Source organism: Polypterus senegalus, chromosome 18, assembly GCF_016835505.1.
Source record: "Polypterus senegalus isolate Bchr_013 chromosome 18, ASM1683550v1, whole genome shotgun sequence".
NCBI classification, from domain to species: Eukaryota; Metazoa; Chordata; class Cladistia; order Polypteriformes; family Polypteridae; genus Polypterus; species Polypterus senegalus.
The window spans coordinates 30,919,562-30,937,069 of NC_053171.1; the positions used below are offsets into that span (position 1 = coordinate 30,919,562).

Sequence of the window (17,508 nt, forward strand, 5' to 3'; positions counted from 1 at the left end):
CGGACATCTGACCTACAACTTACAAACGGGGCCGCAACTGCGATGCATGCACCTCAGTAACTGCCGCTCCGTCATCTTTGGCCTGGGGACACTGCAAGCAGTGGCTGGACGGAGGCTAGGGGGGCCATTTAGCTGCTTGCGCAGTGTAGTATCCCTCGGGCGGCTCCCGGTGGCAAGCGTTTTCACTGCCCGCCCACCACACACATTTGCCCCGTTCGTTCTCTGTGGGCGGCTGGTAATGCTGCAAGTGGTGACCCAGTTGTGGCTGAACTGAGGCCATTGAGGGTGAACAGGACGGCGGGGCGTAGCATTGTAGTGTGCATCAGATGGCTGCCTGTTGAATTGGGGAGGTGGTGGGTGATTCATTATCCACCTTTGGCTGCACCGTGTTCGTTCTCAGTGGGCGGAAGCTGCAGGCAGCATACTGTAGTGGAGGTGACTGTGAGGTGGGCTGGTGATGAACCGCCCCTCGCCGCCCACCATACATTCTCAATAGCAAGCCTGCTTGTACTGTTACATACATAGCAGGAAGTTGTCTCTTGTCAGTACATCAGATGTGTTGGCGACGGGTGCCTTCCTGCTGTGATAACATAGACAGTGCTGTGCAGAACAGCTCCTCTTAACCCTCAGTCTACACCCTTCAAGAATGTCTCTGAAACGCAAATCTAATGCAAGTGCTGGTGATATAGTAAAGAGAAAAACAATCACTATTGAAAATAAAGTAGAAATAATAAAAAGGTCAGAGAGAGGTGAAACTCCCATCATTCACTGGCAGAGCACTTGGTTACAGTCGGTCAACAACAGCATTTATTAAAATAATGTACCTGTTCTGACTTACATACAAATTTAGCTTAAGTACAAACCTACAGTCCCTAGCTTGTACATAACCTGGGGACTGCCTGTATATACATATACTGAATTTAGTCTTTACATTTCTATGGTGAAGAAAAATTTATGCAATGATGACTAAATTTAACTTACATTCCTACCAAAGATATTTCTGTTGACTAAATAAAAATTGCTTATATTTAAAATTTAAATAGAACTTGAACAGATACGATAGTTCATAATGCCCACGCAATACTACGTGCACATAACAGTCATCCATTTTAACAAACAGCGTATTGCACTGATACGAAATAGCCTGCCCATTTAATTATTTAGGGATGCATAGATAAATTAAGAATTTGTACAAATAATGTTTTTCTATTTTCTTCCTTGATGGATTCTGGCACGCCCAGCAACAGCTGCTCACACCCCAAAGGGTGTAATATATATATATATATATATATATATATATATATATATATATATGTATGTGTGTATATATATATGTGTATATGTAAATATGTATGTATATGTATATATGTATATGTGTATATGTATATATATGTTTATGTGTATTGTCACACACGTGCGCATGGGAATCAGCTGAAGGGCCTAAACACTAGTAATTCTACACCAGGCCAGGGGGTGGCGGAGTGTACTGACTATGCTCTCTCAGTCCCTTGCAGACCTTTTCCGGGAAATCCCGCCCGTTGCCGGCCCCAAGGATGACGTCACTTCCGGGCACAAGGACACCACTCCCAGTTCCGGCATACATGACGTCATTTCCCTTCCAGCCCTTTAAAACTGCCATTTTTCCTCAGTACAGGCAGTTCTGAACTAAGCACATCGTGCTATTTAAAACTACTTTTGCAGCCGATTCAATTGTACGGGTGGCTGCCCCAAATCTTTATGAGGTCTCCGACTCATTCTTATCACAGTATGTATACAGTAATGCCTCGCTATATCGCGCTTCGACTTTCGCGGCTTCACTCTATCGCGGATTTTAAATGTAAGCACATCTAAATATATATCACAGATTTTTCGCTGGTTCGCTGCTTTCTGCGGACAATGGTCTTTTAATTTAGGTTACATGCTTCCTCAGTTTGATTGCCCAGTTGATTTCATACAAGGGATGCTATTGGCGGTTGGCTTAAAAGCTACCCAATCAGAGCATGTATTACATATTAACTAAAACTCCTCAATGCTATAAGATATGTTTCCCGCGCTGTGCTTGTTTGCTTCTCTCTATCTTTCTCACTCTCTCTGCCTGACGGAGGGGGTGTGAGCAGAGGGGCTGTTTGCACAGAGGACACGGACGCTCCTCTACAAAATGCCGCTTTATCGTGGTGCATCTGTATGCTTAAAAGTACGTATTGATTTTTTGATTGTTTGCTTTTCTTAGCGAGCGCTCTTTCTGACATTCTCTGCTCCTGACGCTCCTTTATGACTGCGCTCCTTTGAAGATAAGATATGTTTGCTTTCTTTTAATTATGAGAAAGAACTGTCATCTCTGTCTTGTCATGGAGCACAGTTTAAACTTTTGACTAAAGGGCGTTATTTAATGTCTAGAGGGCTCTAATAATGTTAACAGGGTGGGAGAGTTTATAAGGGCTTAAAATATATAAAAATAACTACACAAACATATGGTTTCTACTTCGCGGATTTTCACCTATCGCGGAGGGGTCTGGAACGCAACCCCCGCGATCGAGGAGGGATTACTGTATATATATATATGTATGTGTGTGTATATACAGTATATATATATATATATATATATATATATGTGTGTGTGTATGTGTGTATATATATATGTGTATATGTATATATGTACATATGTATACTTCTCCGCCAGCGTGGGTATTTGCTAGTGTGTATATATATATATGTATATATATATATATATATATATATGTATATATATATATATATATATATATACTGTATATCTCTATTATAAAAGAAAATCTTGAGACAAGACTATTGCCAAGAGAGTTTTTCAAGTCCCACCCTCCTCTCAACTATTTCAGGTTAATGGCCCATGCCCACAGTCCCCTCACCTCTCATTCGTGTGAATACTTTTGTCAGACACAGTTCCTGTGCTCTCAACTCTTATACATTTTTTGGTTTTCTCACTTTAAGTTCCCAATAAAAGAAAACATATGTCCAAATCTTATTGAGGAATTTCATCCCGAAGGGTTCTCACCAGAAGAAATGAGTACACAGGCAATCCTAGCACCGATAAACGATGAAGTCAAACGAATTAATGTGAAAATTGTCGATTGGGTACACGGCAAATTGTTTAAATACATTTCAATAGACTATGCTGAAGCAGCTAGTGGTGATCATGCGGAAGATGAAAACATCAACTTACAATATCCCATAGAATATCTACAACTGTTAAAACTGTCTGGTCTTCTACTGGACGAATTACTGTTGAAAGAAGGATGTATTATGTTATTATTATTATGTTATTGTGTAATTTATGTCTGAGTGATGGGCTATGAAACAGAACAAGATTAGTTGTATTCAAAATTTGTCAAACAATTCTAACATGTTTTATATATATATATATAAAACAAAAAAAACTCATAGGAATTTGACTAGAAAGCATGAACAATTTCTATGACAGATCTCCTGCTTTGTCTTAAATTTTAGTGTTATAGGAGTGAACTGCAACAACTAGTTAGAAAATGAATGATGGATGACTATATACCCTGTACTTTCTGTACCTTCTTCTTCTGAACTCCTGTAGCTGGTGCCATACTTTGTTTGTTGGTCATTGATGCCATAGTGTGCAGCTCATAAACCATGTAAACACAGTGTCCTTATGTTGTGCAGGATATGACGGAGCTGGAGAAACTGGAGAGCCTGCCTAAACTTACTGAACTCACACTTACTGGCAATCCTGTAAGTACTAACTTTAAGACTTTCAATGGGTCATTTTATTAGGCAAAATAAAATCTTTGTGGGTTTCTGAACAACTTTAGTAACTAGTAGTAAGGATGTGGGGTGTTTGATCCAATGTTATATGGTATGTGATGAAAGAGATCCTTTCAGAAGACCCCTGAGACAGACAGTTGCCTGTTGCCTTTAGAGGAAGCCTGCAAAAGGTTGAGGTGTGGTAATCAAGCAGTGGCAAAAGTCTCTAACTCACTAATTAAAAATTGAGGCTTTGGAGGACTCTTGAAGTGCCAGGGTGACAAGTGGCAGCAGGGATGTCCTATCCTGGGACAAAGGGGTCCTTCATACCCAAATCAAACAGCAGGCGGCCCTGGTACCTCCCTGGACTGCATGCTTGCTCTTTCCATTTTTACTTAGGGTTTGGGTGTATACATCCTCTGGGAGTCACTAGATAGTCCTGGAGCAGCTCTTCTCACTGAGTAGCCTCAGTAAACTGGTTAATTGCTATTCCCTTTAATAAAATTAATGGTCTTAAAGTTGAATGTGAAAGACTCACAAATGTGAGGATTCACCCAGCACAGCAGAAGAGATGGGCAGAGCTACAAAAGACAAGATGGTTTTGGGTGGAGAAGGAATTGTTACAAAGTGCCAGAGCCATCCCACCTGATGTGCAGGAACAGCCAACCTAAAAAGGCAGACCTAGAGAGGCTATGAGGTTTTCTATTCAATTGCTTCTTTGTGATTTCCCTGTAATTATCCTTCCTTTTAGAGCTTTGGTTTAAAAAAACAATTGTTTTATTTTTAGATTTTGGATGGGTTTGAAGACATTCCATAGGAATCCTTTCTGTCATACAGCACATTCTTTGTAAAATTGTCCATTTAGCTTTTGGCTTAGTAGTACAACTCCAATTTTATAAATATGAATATGTTGTATAATGTTGATTAAAGCAAATAATGCATCAACCCATTATTGCACCCAAATGAACTCACACCTTCTGTTTTGTTGTGGTGGTGACCCTATTCTCTTCTCTATATTCTTTATTATGTAGACCTTAAAATAATGCCCCAAATATATAATCCTACCAAATTATCAGGATTAGCTGCTGCTATCGATAGATAGATAGATAGATAGATAGATAGATAGATAGATAGATAGATAGATAGATAGATAGATAGATAAGGCACTATATGATAGATAGATACTTTATTAATCCCAAAGGGAAATTCACATAATCCAGGAGCAGTATACTGATACAGAGAAACAATATTAAATTAAATAGTAATAAAAATGAAAAAATGAAAACTCTAAAAATCTTCCTTGCTTTTACATCTGCAACCCCAAGCAATCAGGAAGAGAGAAAACGTTACATGTTTGTTTGTGTGTTATACATCAAAATATTACAACTAGTACCAAAAACAAAAAGCAAATAGAAAGTAACTTTGCAAACAAGACAACCTGATAGTGCTCCATGTGTAGTTTCAGGCTTCACTCAATTCTTTTCTTAGCCAGCTAATAGTCTGCACAGGGCAAGCAGCATGGCCCATCTGATCTTGGCCGCCGAAAGAGTTGATCTTCTCAGGATGAAAAATGGCGGCGAGACTGCGCCTTTGTATTAACCTTAATTTAAAGCGATTCTGTGGCTTTTGAAATACGTATTGAATCATAGCCCCCCAAGCCAAGTCCTGCTTTGTGTAGCATTTTCTCCAATTTCAAAGCAATGCACAAATGTAGTTTCAAACGAACAAGAAAGAATTGCAATTAAATCATAAACTGACCCAAATGGTCTTTTTCATATCAATAAACCTCTGGGGGTAACAAACATTGGTTTATCTACTGTAGCTTCTTTGCACTTTAAAATCCATCCATCCATTATCCTACCCGTTATATTCTAACTACAGGGTCACGGGGGTCTGCTGGAGCCAATCCCAGCCAACACAGGGCGCAAGGCAGGAAACAAACCCTGGGCATTAAAATACGATAGACATTTGTTTAAACATTTACATTGTTAAACATTAATAATAAAAAATATTATCAATCTTTATGATAGATATCATTCTCTGTTGAACCTTATCTGGCCAGGATGATGAATCATAATATATATTGTGGAACAACAAGTCCCATGTTAGGGTGCCAACCCAGTCATTCCCCATGTAATTGAATCAAACTGAAAACAAAACAAGTGATCTGTGGCACAGAGCAGAAATCAGATAGCCAAAAAATAGAGAGCCGATCACAGTTTAGTGTGTCTGTCTCCTTCGAAGGCTATGAAATAGCAGCTCTGTCTTGTATTGTGCTCTGATCACAGAGGGATGCCTCTGTCCGTTGACCCTATCATTTATAGGCAGGAGACTGGAAGGGGCGGAGTCAGCTGACCTCACTGGGCGTCTCCTCGGTACTGTGGAGGGATTGGCAGCTCCCCTATCTTCCTGGGGTGCTGTTATGCACCTCAGATGAACCCAGAGGATGATGCACTAATGTGCATGTGTGGCAGTATTTATAAACCAGTTTTCATTTAGCATATAAGAAACAGTGGTGTGCGTTGTCATTTAAATGCCTGGATTCATTCCAAGTGAGTAACTGTCTTAATTTTCTAAATATGAGAATCTGCCAGAATATGCTAATGTACAAAACATCAGCATGCACTATAAGAAGGAATTATAGAATGTGAAATCCTCTGACCGTAAGAATGATACATTTCAAAATTAAATGGATTAAGTGATTGCCCGCATATTCCCTCTTAATACTGGCCAGATTAAAGATATCCGAAACAAATCCTCTAACCAAATGGCAAAGAGGTTGTCATAGACACTGTGGGGTCATTTTCAGCTCGGGCTAGAAATATGAATTTTATTGGAAAAAAAAAAAGTGCGGCAAGTAGCAGAAAAAAATCGAATAAAATCAAGCAGCTTGACCGTCTGTCCCACAGGGCAGGTAATCCTCACAGCCCCCATCTGTCTTCACTGTAAACCCAACAGGATGCTCTTCCAAAATGCATCAAGACTTCTTATGTCAGTTAATGAAACATGCAGGCAGATTGCACAGTTGTTGGAACGGCCTTCTGGTCCCAAATGATAATCCTAGGCCCTAATACTTGTGAGGGGCTCATCTCGGTCCTCTGGAGTGAGCCTCTCATAGATCGCAGCCAGATTTTCTCTCTTTTGGTGTCATCCTAGGTAAAATGAGGATATGTCATGTTAGCTTGTCCCATAGTTATGCGGGACATTCTCTGAAGAAATGTATGAAAATTAAAATGTCTGATCGAGTGATGTAGCAGTTAGTGCTGCTTCAGAGTCTTTGGTATGATTTTGGTGCTCTGTGTGTGTGTGTGTTTTTTTTTGTCTCAAATTATGCATGTTAGATTATTGATGACTCTGAACTGGCCTTTTATTAGTGATTGTGCCTTCCCATAGAGTAATGACCTGTCCAGAATGTTCTTTTTACTTGTGCTGCCAAAATAGGCACTGATTAGAAATCGAACAGATGGGCTGTATTACCCTGAATTTCAGTATTAAGGTGAGCAGGGTGCAGAAGTGTATTGTAGGTTTTTTTTTTGTTTGTTTGTGCAGTCCCGAAGCTGGTTGGGACCACTGCCTGGATGGGACACAAAGGAACAATCAGGGAATTGGAGATCCCTTCATAAATGGAGGAGTGAAGGTGGCCAAAGGAGGACTAGAGACCACCTATAAGTCCTCCCTACCACCTTGAGGGAGCAGCAGGAAGCTACTCCTTGCTTGCAGCCAAATATAGGTGTGTCTGACCCTTTAAGTAGATGGTGGTATACTTCCCAAAGGGTCAGGAATAGCCTGGAACTGCTGGTCAGCCAATTGGCCATGACCCCCAAAGTAGTCAAGGGCTACACTTTAAGAGAAGCCTCCTTCCTTCAGCCAGGGAAGCTTGGAGTTGGAAATGAAGCGGAGTGAAGTGACGGGACACTGTGCTATAAAAACTGGTGTCGCCCTTCAGATGAGATGTAAAACTGAGGTCCTTGCTCTCTATGGTCATAGACTCATGGGTGTCATTTGAAAAGAGTGAAGTGTTTCCCAATACCATGGCTAAACTGTCCACCACAGCCTGGTTGTTCTGGTCCCCTAATCATCCCTTATTAGCTAACTATCTAGCAACCATTCACCACCAAATAGCTACTGTGTGGTGAGCATATTGACACAAAAAATGGCTGCTGTCACATAATCCATGTGAATTCTACACCTTGGTGGTGGTTGATGTGGTTTCCCACTGTCTGTGTTTAAGTGTGTTGAATAGATTATAGAAGTACTGCATACATGTAATTAATTATTATTATAATCATTCCTGCTAGGTGAGTCGCAAGGTGATCTATCGGTCTACAGTCATACTTCGAATTCCTGGCCTTCAGACACTTGATGGGACTGGAGTGACAGTGGAAGAGAGAACGAGAGCCGAGCTTCAGCTTGCAGATCAGCAGGTAAACCCAAGCTACTGTTACCTAAAGATAAAATCCATGGGAGCAACCTCAGATACTTCTTGCCAACCCTGGCTCAAGAAAAATGTGTTTGAAATGACTTGCTATGCACTAAGAATATACTGGTGTGGTGTAGTGGCCTGGGGGGTCGCACTTTAATCCACAAAGTTGCCAGTTCAAGCCTTCCATTTTCATTTCTGTGAGACCTTAAAATGAGTCACTTAGTCTTGCTAGGCTCCGGTTGTAAAAAAATAAATACAAAAATAAATTCAAAAAATACTTATATATAAGATCCTGAACTTCTGTTTTGCTTCATTTAAAGTCAAGTATGTAATGATAAACTGAAACAAGCTCTGGCTCCCTGCAACCCTCAGCTCGATTAGCAGAACTCTGGTGCATTATGTTCAGTCTTCTTCTATCTATACTAATAAAAGGCAAAGCCCTCACTGACTGACTCACTCACTCACCAACTCATCACTAATTCTCCAACTTCCCGTGTAGGTAGAAGGCTAAAATTTGGCAGGCTCATTCCTTACAGCTTACTTACAAAAGTTAAGCAGGTTTCGTTTCGAAATTCTACACGTAACGGTCTTAAACATCTTAGATTCACAGGTGACGATTTCAGTAGTGGACACTTTGATGTTTATGAATATTTAAACTCTCAAAAGCTGGATGTGATTTTATCAATGAAACCGGTTATATACTTACAACGCTTGACAGATGCCGAATGTCTCTTCAACACAAGTCCTACAAATACTGTCGTAATTGAAACAAACCATGAAACTCAAACCGATTATGACAGCAGCAATCCAAGCTGTGAGATTTGAAACAAGATTACTTTTCACTTGGCCAACTGTAAGTTACATGCTCAAGAGTAAGCTCAGCGCACAGCTTGGTCATATTACAACCGGAGGGCCGAACTCACAATATGGTATACAAAGAGATCCTTAACAAATAATTATTGGTATATTTTCCCTCAGTTTAAAAAGGTTTAATTTTCTTCTTAATAAAAATTTTAAGGCAGTACTTTGCCGCCGCGAAGCGCGGGTATTTTGCTAGTATTTAATATTTTAAAGTGAAATATTGGCTGAAGAATTCTTAGGCGAGATTAAGACCCTCGCAGGCCCCTGAGTGACTTAGTTCCTTAACAGAGTGTTTACCATACTTTTAATAACGCAGCCAGTAGTTTAATGCTGAGCGGTGTTTCCCACTCTTGCGTTCAGCATGCGGAGACTCGATTGTTTGATTGAGCAAGGGGGCCCTTTTCCATTTTTGTGGGGACTCGAGTGTTTCAGAATGCAGAGGGTGGATTGGTGAAAAGACCCTTCCAGAATGCCCTAATGGTAGATTCCTCCTGACTACAGAAACACAAAAGTAATCGCAAAGTGTGAAACAACTCAATGGCATCATCACAAAGGCGAAACAAAAGAACAGAAGCAATAAATAAATTTAAATTTCAAAATCAAAAGACCTCCAAAACCCAAGAGCTAGTCCAACATGACAACAGACCATGATGATGCTATAGTGACTGCTCATGTGATCTACAGTTTGTACAGAAGTAGGGTGATTCTTCATTATTCCAATCTGCAGAAACCTTTTTAGTGTTTCTCTGGACACAATTTCTTATTTGATGTTCTTAGATAGGCCCACCAAATCAACAAGCTAATTAAAAGAGCAGGATCAGTTATGGGACACACTCTGGACCTCCTGAGAAAGTGAAAACAAAACTGAGTGCCATTCTAAATAATGCTGACACACTAACACTGAGGACTTTCAGACACAAATTACTCAGCAGAAATGTTTTAGGGGGGCTCCTTCATACCAAACAGTAATACATCTGCATAATGCCTCACTGGAATTGAGACTACTAATCCCAGCCAACACAGGGCGCAAGGCAGGAAACAAGCCTTTGGGCAGGGCACTAGCCACAGGGCACACACACACACCAAGCACACACTAGGGACAATTTAGGATCACCAATGCACCTAACCTGCATGTCTTTGGACTGTGGGAGGAAACCCACGCAGACACGGGGAGAACATGCAAACTCCACACAGGGAGGACCCGGGAAGTGAACCCAGGTCTCCTAACTGTGAGGCAGCAGTACTACCCACTGCGCCACCGTGCCACCCCGCTATTTATTTATTTAAAGAGTTTCTGTAAATGCCAAATTTTCACCGAGGGACAAGTAAATATCTATCTATCTATCTATCTATCTATCTATCTATCTATCTATCTATCTATCTATCTATCTATCTATCTATCTATCTATCTATCTATCTATCTACTCTAATAAAACTCCAACGATGGAGTCATGCACAGCCATATTTGCTGATCCAGTTCAGGCTTTGTTACACTGAAGCCAGAAAGCACTTCTTTATTCAAAAAAAGTGGAAGAACTCGGGAACAAACTACCGAGCCGTGGAGCTGAAGCAGAGACCTTGCCAAGCTTTAAGAAGAAGCTGGATGAGATATTGGGACAGTGTAGCTATTAGCTAAACAAACAGGCTTGATGGTTTTCTCTCTTTTTTCAAATTTCTTACATTTTTCAGTATTTTCCTCTTTCTGTCTACAATAGCAACAATGAAAGTTTAATGTTATAGCCAAATAATTGACCAAAGTATCATAATATAGAAACTTAATCACAGAAACAAAATGGCAGTAGTTTGGATTGCTGATTGCTGATGCATGAACTTTTGTTCACATTTGTAAGCCTCTGCAGGATATAAGTAAAGTTAAAAATTAACAAGAGCAGAAGACAAGGACAGAGATAAAACCATATAATTTTGGTGACATTCTAATAATGAAATATCATGTTTTTTTCTGGTCCTGACCTGTAAAGGAGGTTCTTCCATCATGATGGTTTTTGTACAATACATTTCCCACTCTGTGGAGATCCTCAGTTAAATGTACTTTGAGAGCAATCTTTCGATGTGAATGTTGAGAAAATAAGTAAGTACTAACAATTTACAAAGGAACAAATGACTTGAGCTTATTCATGTACTTCTACCAGCTAAAAAACTACCACCTTTATTCAACTTGCAAAAGAAAGAAGTCACATGGTGACGAAAGTGCAGAATTAATTTTAGATTTGACCTGCTCATTCAGATACAACTTTTGGCTTTTACAGTTTTCATATACAGTACCTTCAGAAAGTATTCAGACCCCTTCCATTTGTATGCATTTGTTATGTTGCAGCTTTTTGATAAAATCATTCAAATTCATTTTTCTAGCAACACTTAGCACCCAAGAATGACAAAGCTTTGGATATTTTTGCAAATTTATTTAAAAGTAAAAGTGAAATATTACATTAATACAAGTATTCAAACCCTTGAAAAGACACTTGAAATTGGCTCAAGTGCATCTCATTCTCTCCTTGTTTGGAGTCCACTTGTGCTCAGTTCAGTTGATGACATACAGTATGACTAGGAAAGACACACACCTGCCTACAGAAGGACACACAGTTGATGATGTCCATAAGAGAAAACAACCGAGCCATGAAGTCAAAGGAGTTGCCTTCAGAGATTAATAACAGGACTGTTTTGAGGTACCATTCTCAAAAACTGTCGGCAACATCAATGGCTTCCCAAGAGCACAGTTACCTTCATAATTCTTAAATGAAATAAGTTTGAGACAACCACGACTCTTATTAGAGCTGCCTATCCAGTCAATCAGAGGGGAAGGCCCTTGGGAAGGTGAACAAGAACCCACTGGTTACTCTTGAGCTCAAGAGAACTTGTGTGTAGGATGGGAAACGTATAGGAGGTCAACCACCAATGCAGTGCTCAACTGATCTGGAGTATATGGCATAGTGGCAAATGAAAGCCTGCTTGATGTTTGCAAAAAGGCACTATAAGGGTGCTCAGGCTATGTAACACAAGATTCTCTAGTATGATGAAACCAAGAGTTGAACTGTTTGGCTTTAATTCTAAGCATCATGTCTGGAGGACACCCTGGTACTGATTATCACCTGTACAATACCATTCCAGCAGTGATGCCGGATGATGGCGGCATCACGCTGTTTGGCTCGCTTTCCAGTGGCAGGAACTAGACAGGGTGGAGGAAAAGCTGAATGGAGCAAATGACAGAGAAATCCTTAATGAAAAACTGCTCCAGAATGCTCTGGATCACAGCTTGGGCAGAAGGGTCACCTTCCAACAGGACAAAGACCCTAAGCACAAAAGAGTGGCTTAGAATCAGCTCTGTAAATGTCATAGAGTGGCCCAGCCAAATCCCAGACTTGAACCCAATCAAACATCTCTGGAGAGACCTGTAGGTTGCTGTCTAATGATGGTCTCCATCCAGCCGGACAGCTGGAGGGGATCTGTAGAGAAGGATCGCAGAAAATCCCCAAATCCAGATGTGCAAAGCTATTGATGTCATACCCGTGAAGACTCCCAACTGAAATGGTTACCAAATGTACTCCAGCTGAGTGCTCAGTAAAGGTTCTGAAAACTTGAGTCAATGTGATATTTCAGGATTTTTTAAATTTTTAACACATTTGCAAAAATTCGTAAATCCCAGTTTTTTCTTCATTATTCAGGAGTGTTAAGTCCTGTTTGATGAGAGAGAAATGAATTTTATCAATTTTAGCATAAGGTTGCAATATAACAAAATGTGTGGAATGTCAGTCTGGGTTGCTCTGTGTGACATCACCCTGTTTTTCTTTGGTTCATAACAGTTTTGTCCTTCCACCTTCTAAAGATGTGCACATTACACTATATTAGTTGGTAGTTATAACCTGGCCCTGTGAGAGAGAATAAACCTGAGCCCAGCTTCAACAAGACAGTTTCTAGCTTTCCACCAATCCCAAAATGGAATTAGCAGGTTTAGAGAATCCATGGATTGTTAATTTCGACATATTTATCAATAAGAGAGCTCTGCTATTCTCCTACTAATTAGAAAATGCACAGCAATGTTCTTGTGTTATTCTTGAGTATAGTTAGCTTCTACTCATTTCAAAATAGTTTTTGAAGAGTCTCCTGCGCTGTCCCACACTCGCACCGTATTACCCAGTGCATTCTCTTTCCATATTTCTTAATGTATTTTCAATATGATGGGTGAACCCTTCTTGAGCAAGACAATAGAGAAGAGCCCTTGAATATAATTCATAGAAGGAATTAAAAGCAGTTAAGCTTTGCTTCATCTGACTGATTAGATGAAATCTCATCTCCCGATAATGCACCACTGAGTTTGCCTCCTATTACGTCTGACAGACCCCGTTAATCATCTTGTTAAGCACACACATGACTACGCTCAGCAGAAATGACCTGGTGTTTTAAGAGGCTTCATAGCTTTAATGTAGAATGGGGACTTTGAGTTCAAAACATAGATTGATTTTGTCATAATCCCTTGATTCCTCTAATTATTTTGCTAAATAATCACAGTGTAACATAAACATTTTAGATATCATTGGAGAACAATGCTGAAGTCATTACCTAACAGTGTTAGCATTGCCATTATTTAGCCTTTATTCCCTGTGTGCGGAGCTTTGGAACAGACACCACTTAGTCCATCCAAACAGACCCCAAAGCATTAGAATTCCCCTGACAAAAACCATGGAGATTATGGCTTACCTTGTGTTTCACTTGGATTGTCAGGAAATTAATATGTGAGGTCTGGGAAGATGCTTTGGACCCTTGGAAGGCACAGCAAGGGAATATGTGGAGTTTTTAATTTGCCTTTTATATTTATGCTGGGCATATGAGTGGTGAATGCTGTGGGGATTGGCAGTGCCAGCTCTTATTTTTTTTGCTGCTGTAGACAAAAGTAAAAATGTTGCGTCCAAAGCAATATATATCAGATCAAAGAGCATCCAGCTTGGGGTTTCATATAACTCATACCCGGCTGTCAAAATGAACTGCAGGGGGGTGGGAGTAGGTGGGGGATCCCCTTGTGGTTATATATGAGTTCTTTCTCTTTATAAGTTCAGACATTTTCTTTTGAGGTTCTGTGCATCTGTGTATATCTAACAAGAGAATCTAAAAGGCATAGCTGCCTGAGGTGACCGCCTGTTTTGCCTATATGGTACAGCCAGCCACACATGACTCATGAGCAGAAGGACAGAAAGTGGGGCGAGACTTGAAAATACATCCCTAATTCATGGGGGGGGCATTTTTTGGTTACTCTGTGAAAGTATGTGTGACACACTGTGGTGGCCCTTTTATTCAAGATTGGGATTTTTAAAGACCTGCTGGCAGTGTGTCACTGTTGTATTTTATGCCCAGACTTGACAGCTCTTGCTCATGAGTAGCATATGTTTTATGAAGGCTGGAAGTCATTTTTGTGTGATAATATTGGCTTCTCCCTGATCTGTGTATTTTCCTTTATCTTGTCACAGGGATCTGTGCCTGCTAATTCTACACTTGAAATCGGTCTGTCTGGTTTTCTGCCTGTCATGACAAAGCCAGCCCCTCTCCGAATGAACAACATGCACATGACTGGTGGGCTGCAGCACTTGATGAGTCAAGATGTCCTGACCCATGGATTTGAAGATGCCTTGCCCCACGAGACCATTAAATGTGAGAGGTTTCAAACATTCCGAATATACAAAGTGAATTATTAACTTGTCTAGGCTTTAGGGTGCATGTTTCCCATTACAGTATACAGTATAGGGTGGTCCAGATCTAATTATACAATTTTTATTACGCTATAACTTATTAAGTTTATTACATAGAAAATCACCCGCAAAATCCCGGACCATCGAGAAGTGTGAGAACTGACGATATGATGAATCGTCTTCACACCGAACTGTAATCGTCCCCGCATAAATCAAAGTCATCCAGATGATCTGGATCTGCATAATTAGATCTGGACCACCCTGTATATTTCTACAAAGCCCTTTGACAGAGAAAGAATAATTGGTCTGATTTTTTTGCCAATGTGTTTAGAAAAGGGAATATTCAGTGTTAAAGGAAAACTCCACCGAAGAGTGATATTTCTTATGTCACTTACCCCATGTATTTTGTAACAACATCCAAGAAAAACTTTTGTTTCTTATGTTTTCAAGCAAAAGCGAAAAAAATGATATGATATAATCGAACCCAATGGTGATTTATGCAACACAACAGCAAACAATGTGAAAAACGTCCATGGAAAAAAGAAAAAATATCTCACTTTACTGGTGCCACTTAATCCACATGTCAGTTATTCAGTCGTATGCTGAGAACATGCAAAACAAAAGCTAAAATATTGTTAAATATATACTTCTGGAAAAATCAGTGGCCATTATAAACAGGAAGACAAATTCCCATAATACTTTACTTTTGAAATGAAGACAGGACTCTTGACCAATGAATGAGGTGGAAAGGCATATCTTTGATTCAAAAGCCCAGTACTATGGGGGTGCATGTTCTAGTTTATGATTTGATCTAATATTTTAGCCAAAAATGCATGTGTTTTACAGGTTCTGAGCAACTGAATAACTGGCATGTGGATTGTCTACTAAATGAGATTCGATGTGCTGCATTCATTTGCATTTTATCTCTATACGCCTTTGTCACTGGCCCTGTCATTTGCTCACATTTGTCATGCACTCTCTTTTGTCCCACATGCCCTCTACTGGTCAGCAGCAGACTCCGATAGACTGCAGGATTAGGACTGTGTGGTCGGGTGCAGAAATGACAGGTCACAAAGCAAAGGTATAGTTGGGACACCAACCAGGTTGTCCCATTTAATGACGGAAAGTCCAACAAAAATAACCCCCTGGTCTTCAATAAGCAGACCGCTTGGGCAAAGTAAACAAAAAAAGTAATTTGGCTTTTTGCTATGGAAACCAGGGTCCATCATTGGATCTGTGCCTGGTGGTTTGCTTTGCTTGCAAGTGACTCCACCTTCTGATCAGTTGGGCTTCTTTTATGACAAGGACCAGACTGGGTGGGGCTAAGTGCCCCCACTGGGCAGTTTCTCGGTGCTGCAGGGAGAGAACGAGAAGAGAATGTTAGAGACAGTGACCCCTCCTGGCCTGGCGGGTTATCACATCTCTTGGCTGAGCCCATGAGGAGATCCTCGGCCACGCATGCGTGACAACTGACAGATACTGAAATAAACTTGGGCTGGTATGTACTTGATGCTCCTATTCAACTTGTCATTTATGGATTGAGCAAACAATTAAGGACTGAAATTGTCTTAATATTCTAAGAACAAAACATTTCTGAAGTGTCAGTAATTGTTAGTTCTTTTCATAATCTGCAAGCTCAAAATAAAATGTAATGGTTTTGTTTTGCAGATAAAAAGTATAAACACACTAGCGGACTCATCACGACAAATTCTCGGAGTGTTCATGCTGAAATTGCTTTCCGGCAGCTGAGAGGTGGTTCTGGATTTCCGTCAGCGTCAGCAATGCAGCAGAACCTGCTGTCTCGCCTTTTGCCATCTTACCCAAACAGCCATGACCAGGAACGAAGGTCTGATATTCTTTTTATTTATTTATAAGTATTGCATCTTTTGGGTGTCATAAGAGTTGACATCTCATAGGTCAGTTAGTAAGGTTTTCCACATTAGTACTTTTTATACATGTCAAGATTTTGATCCTAGTTATGTAGTTGGCAGTAAGCACCAGCTATATAGCCATTTGTCATTCTGTCCTGAGGTGATGTGATCATTTATTTCTGCCTCAACGTGGCTGTACTTGGGGTAGATGTGAATTCTGATAAGAAGACAGAAGTAACAAAGGAAGAGTAATTCCCATTGTTATCACTTACTCGGTGCCTTTTGTTTACACAATAATTTCTTGTCTCTGTATCTCTAAGTAACATACAAGGAAATAATGGAGAGAAAGGAAAAGTCCCAGATACTAAATATTGCTGGGGGGTTGGAAAAAGAGCAATGTCTTTAAACAGGGCCATTATTTTTTAGAGTACATGGGTTGATCCCTGATAAATGAACATCATGTTCCTGTTTTTGAGAGTATAGTATAGGCCATTGTGGAGTCAATGTTAACATAGGGTTTCTTCCAGTTGAGGAAAATGACAAGAAATATTAGCAGTGTAATCAAGACAACTACTGTACGTTAGTATGTTCACTCAGGAGAACAGAGAAGAAATTTCAAAGGCCTACAACAGGATGCTAAAAATATAATGCATGGGCATAGCCAGGGTGGGTTTAGTAAGGTCATTCGACCTACCCCAGGCTGCTAGCAGTCCAGAAAAATAAGACATATTAGTGTTCATAAAATAACATTTATGTTTTATTAAAAACATACAAAATATTGAAATTATGTAAATTAAAACCACTACACTTACATGCCGAAAAAATGCATAGCTGGTATGCATCAACTGCTTTAACCTTGATGGTGCCATTGGAGCAACCGGTAGTTTTGAAAAATGGGGTGAAAAGAGTT

The 17,508-nt window shown here is 40.1% G+C and overlaps 1 protein-coding gene across 1 annotated transcript in view; it reads left to right on the forward strand.

Moving 5' to 3' along the window:
• The window catches only part of lrrc9 (leucine rich repeat containing 9), a 225,140-nt gene that overhangs the window by 195,978 nt on the left and 11,654 nt on the right, over positions 1 to 17,508 (forward strand). The window contains exons 29-32 of the mRNA XM_039741349.1: positions 3,667 to 3,735; positions 8,046 to 8,171; positions 14,509 to 14,689; positions 16,396 to 16,573. Of these exons, the coding sequence (XP_039597283.1) occupies positions 3,667 to 3,735; positions 8,046 to 8,171; positions 14,509 to 14,689; positions 16,396 to 16,573 (554 nt within the window). The remainder of the gene's footprint in view (positions 1 to 3,666; positions 3,736 to 8,045; positions 8,172 to 14,508; positions 14,690 to 16,395; positions 16,574 to 17,508) is intronic.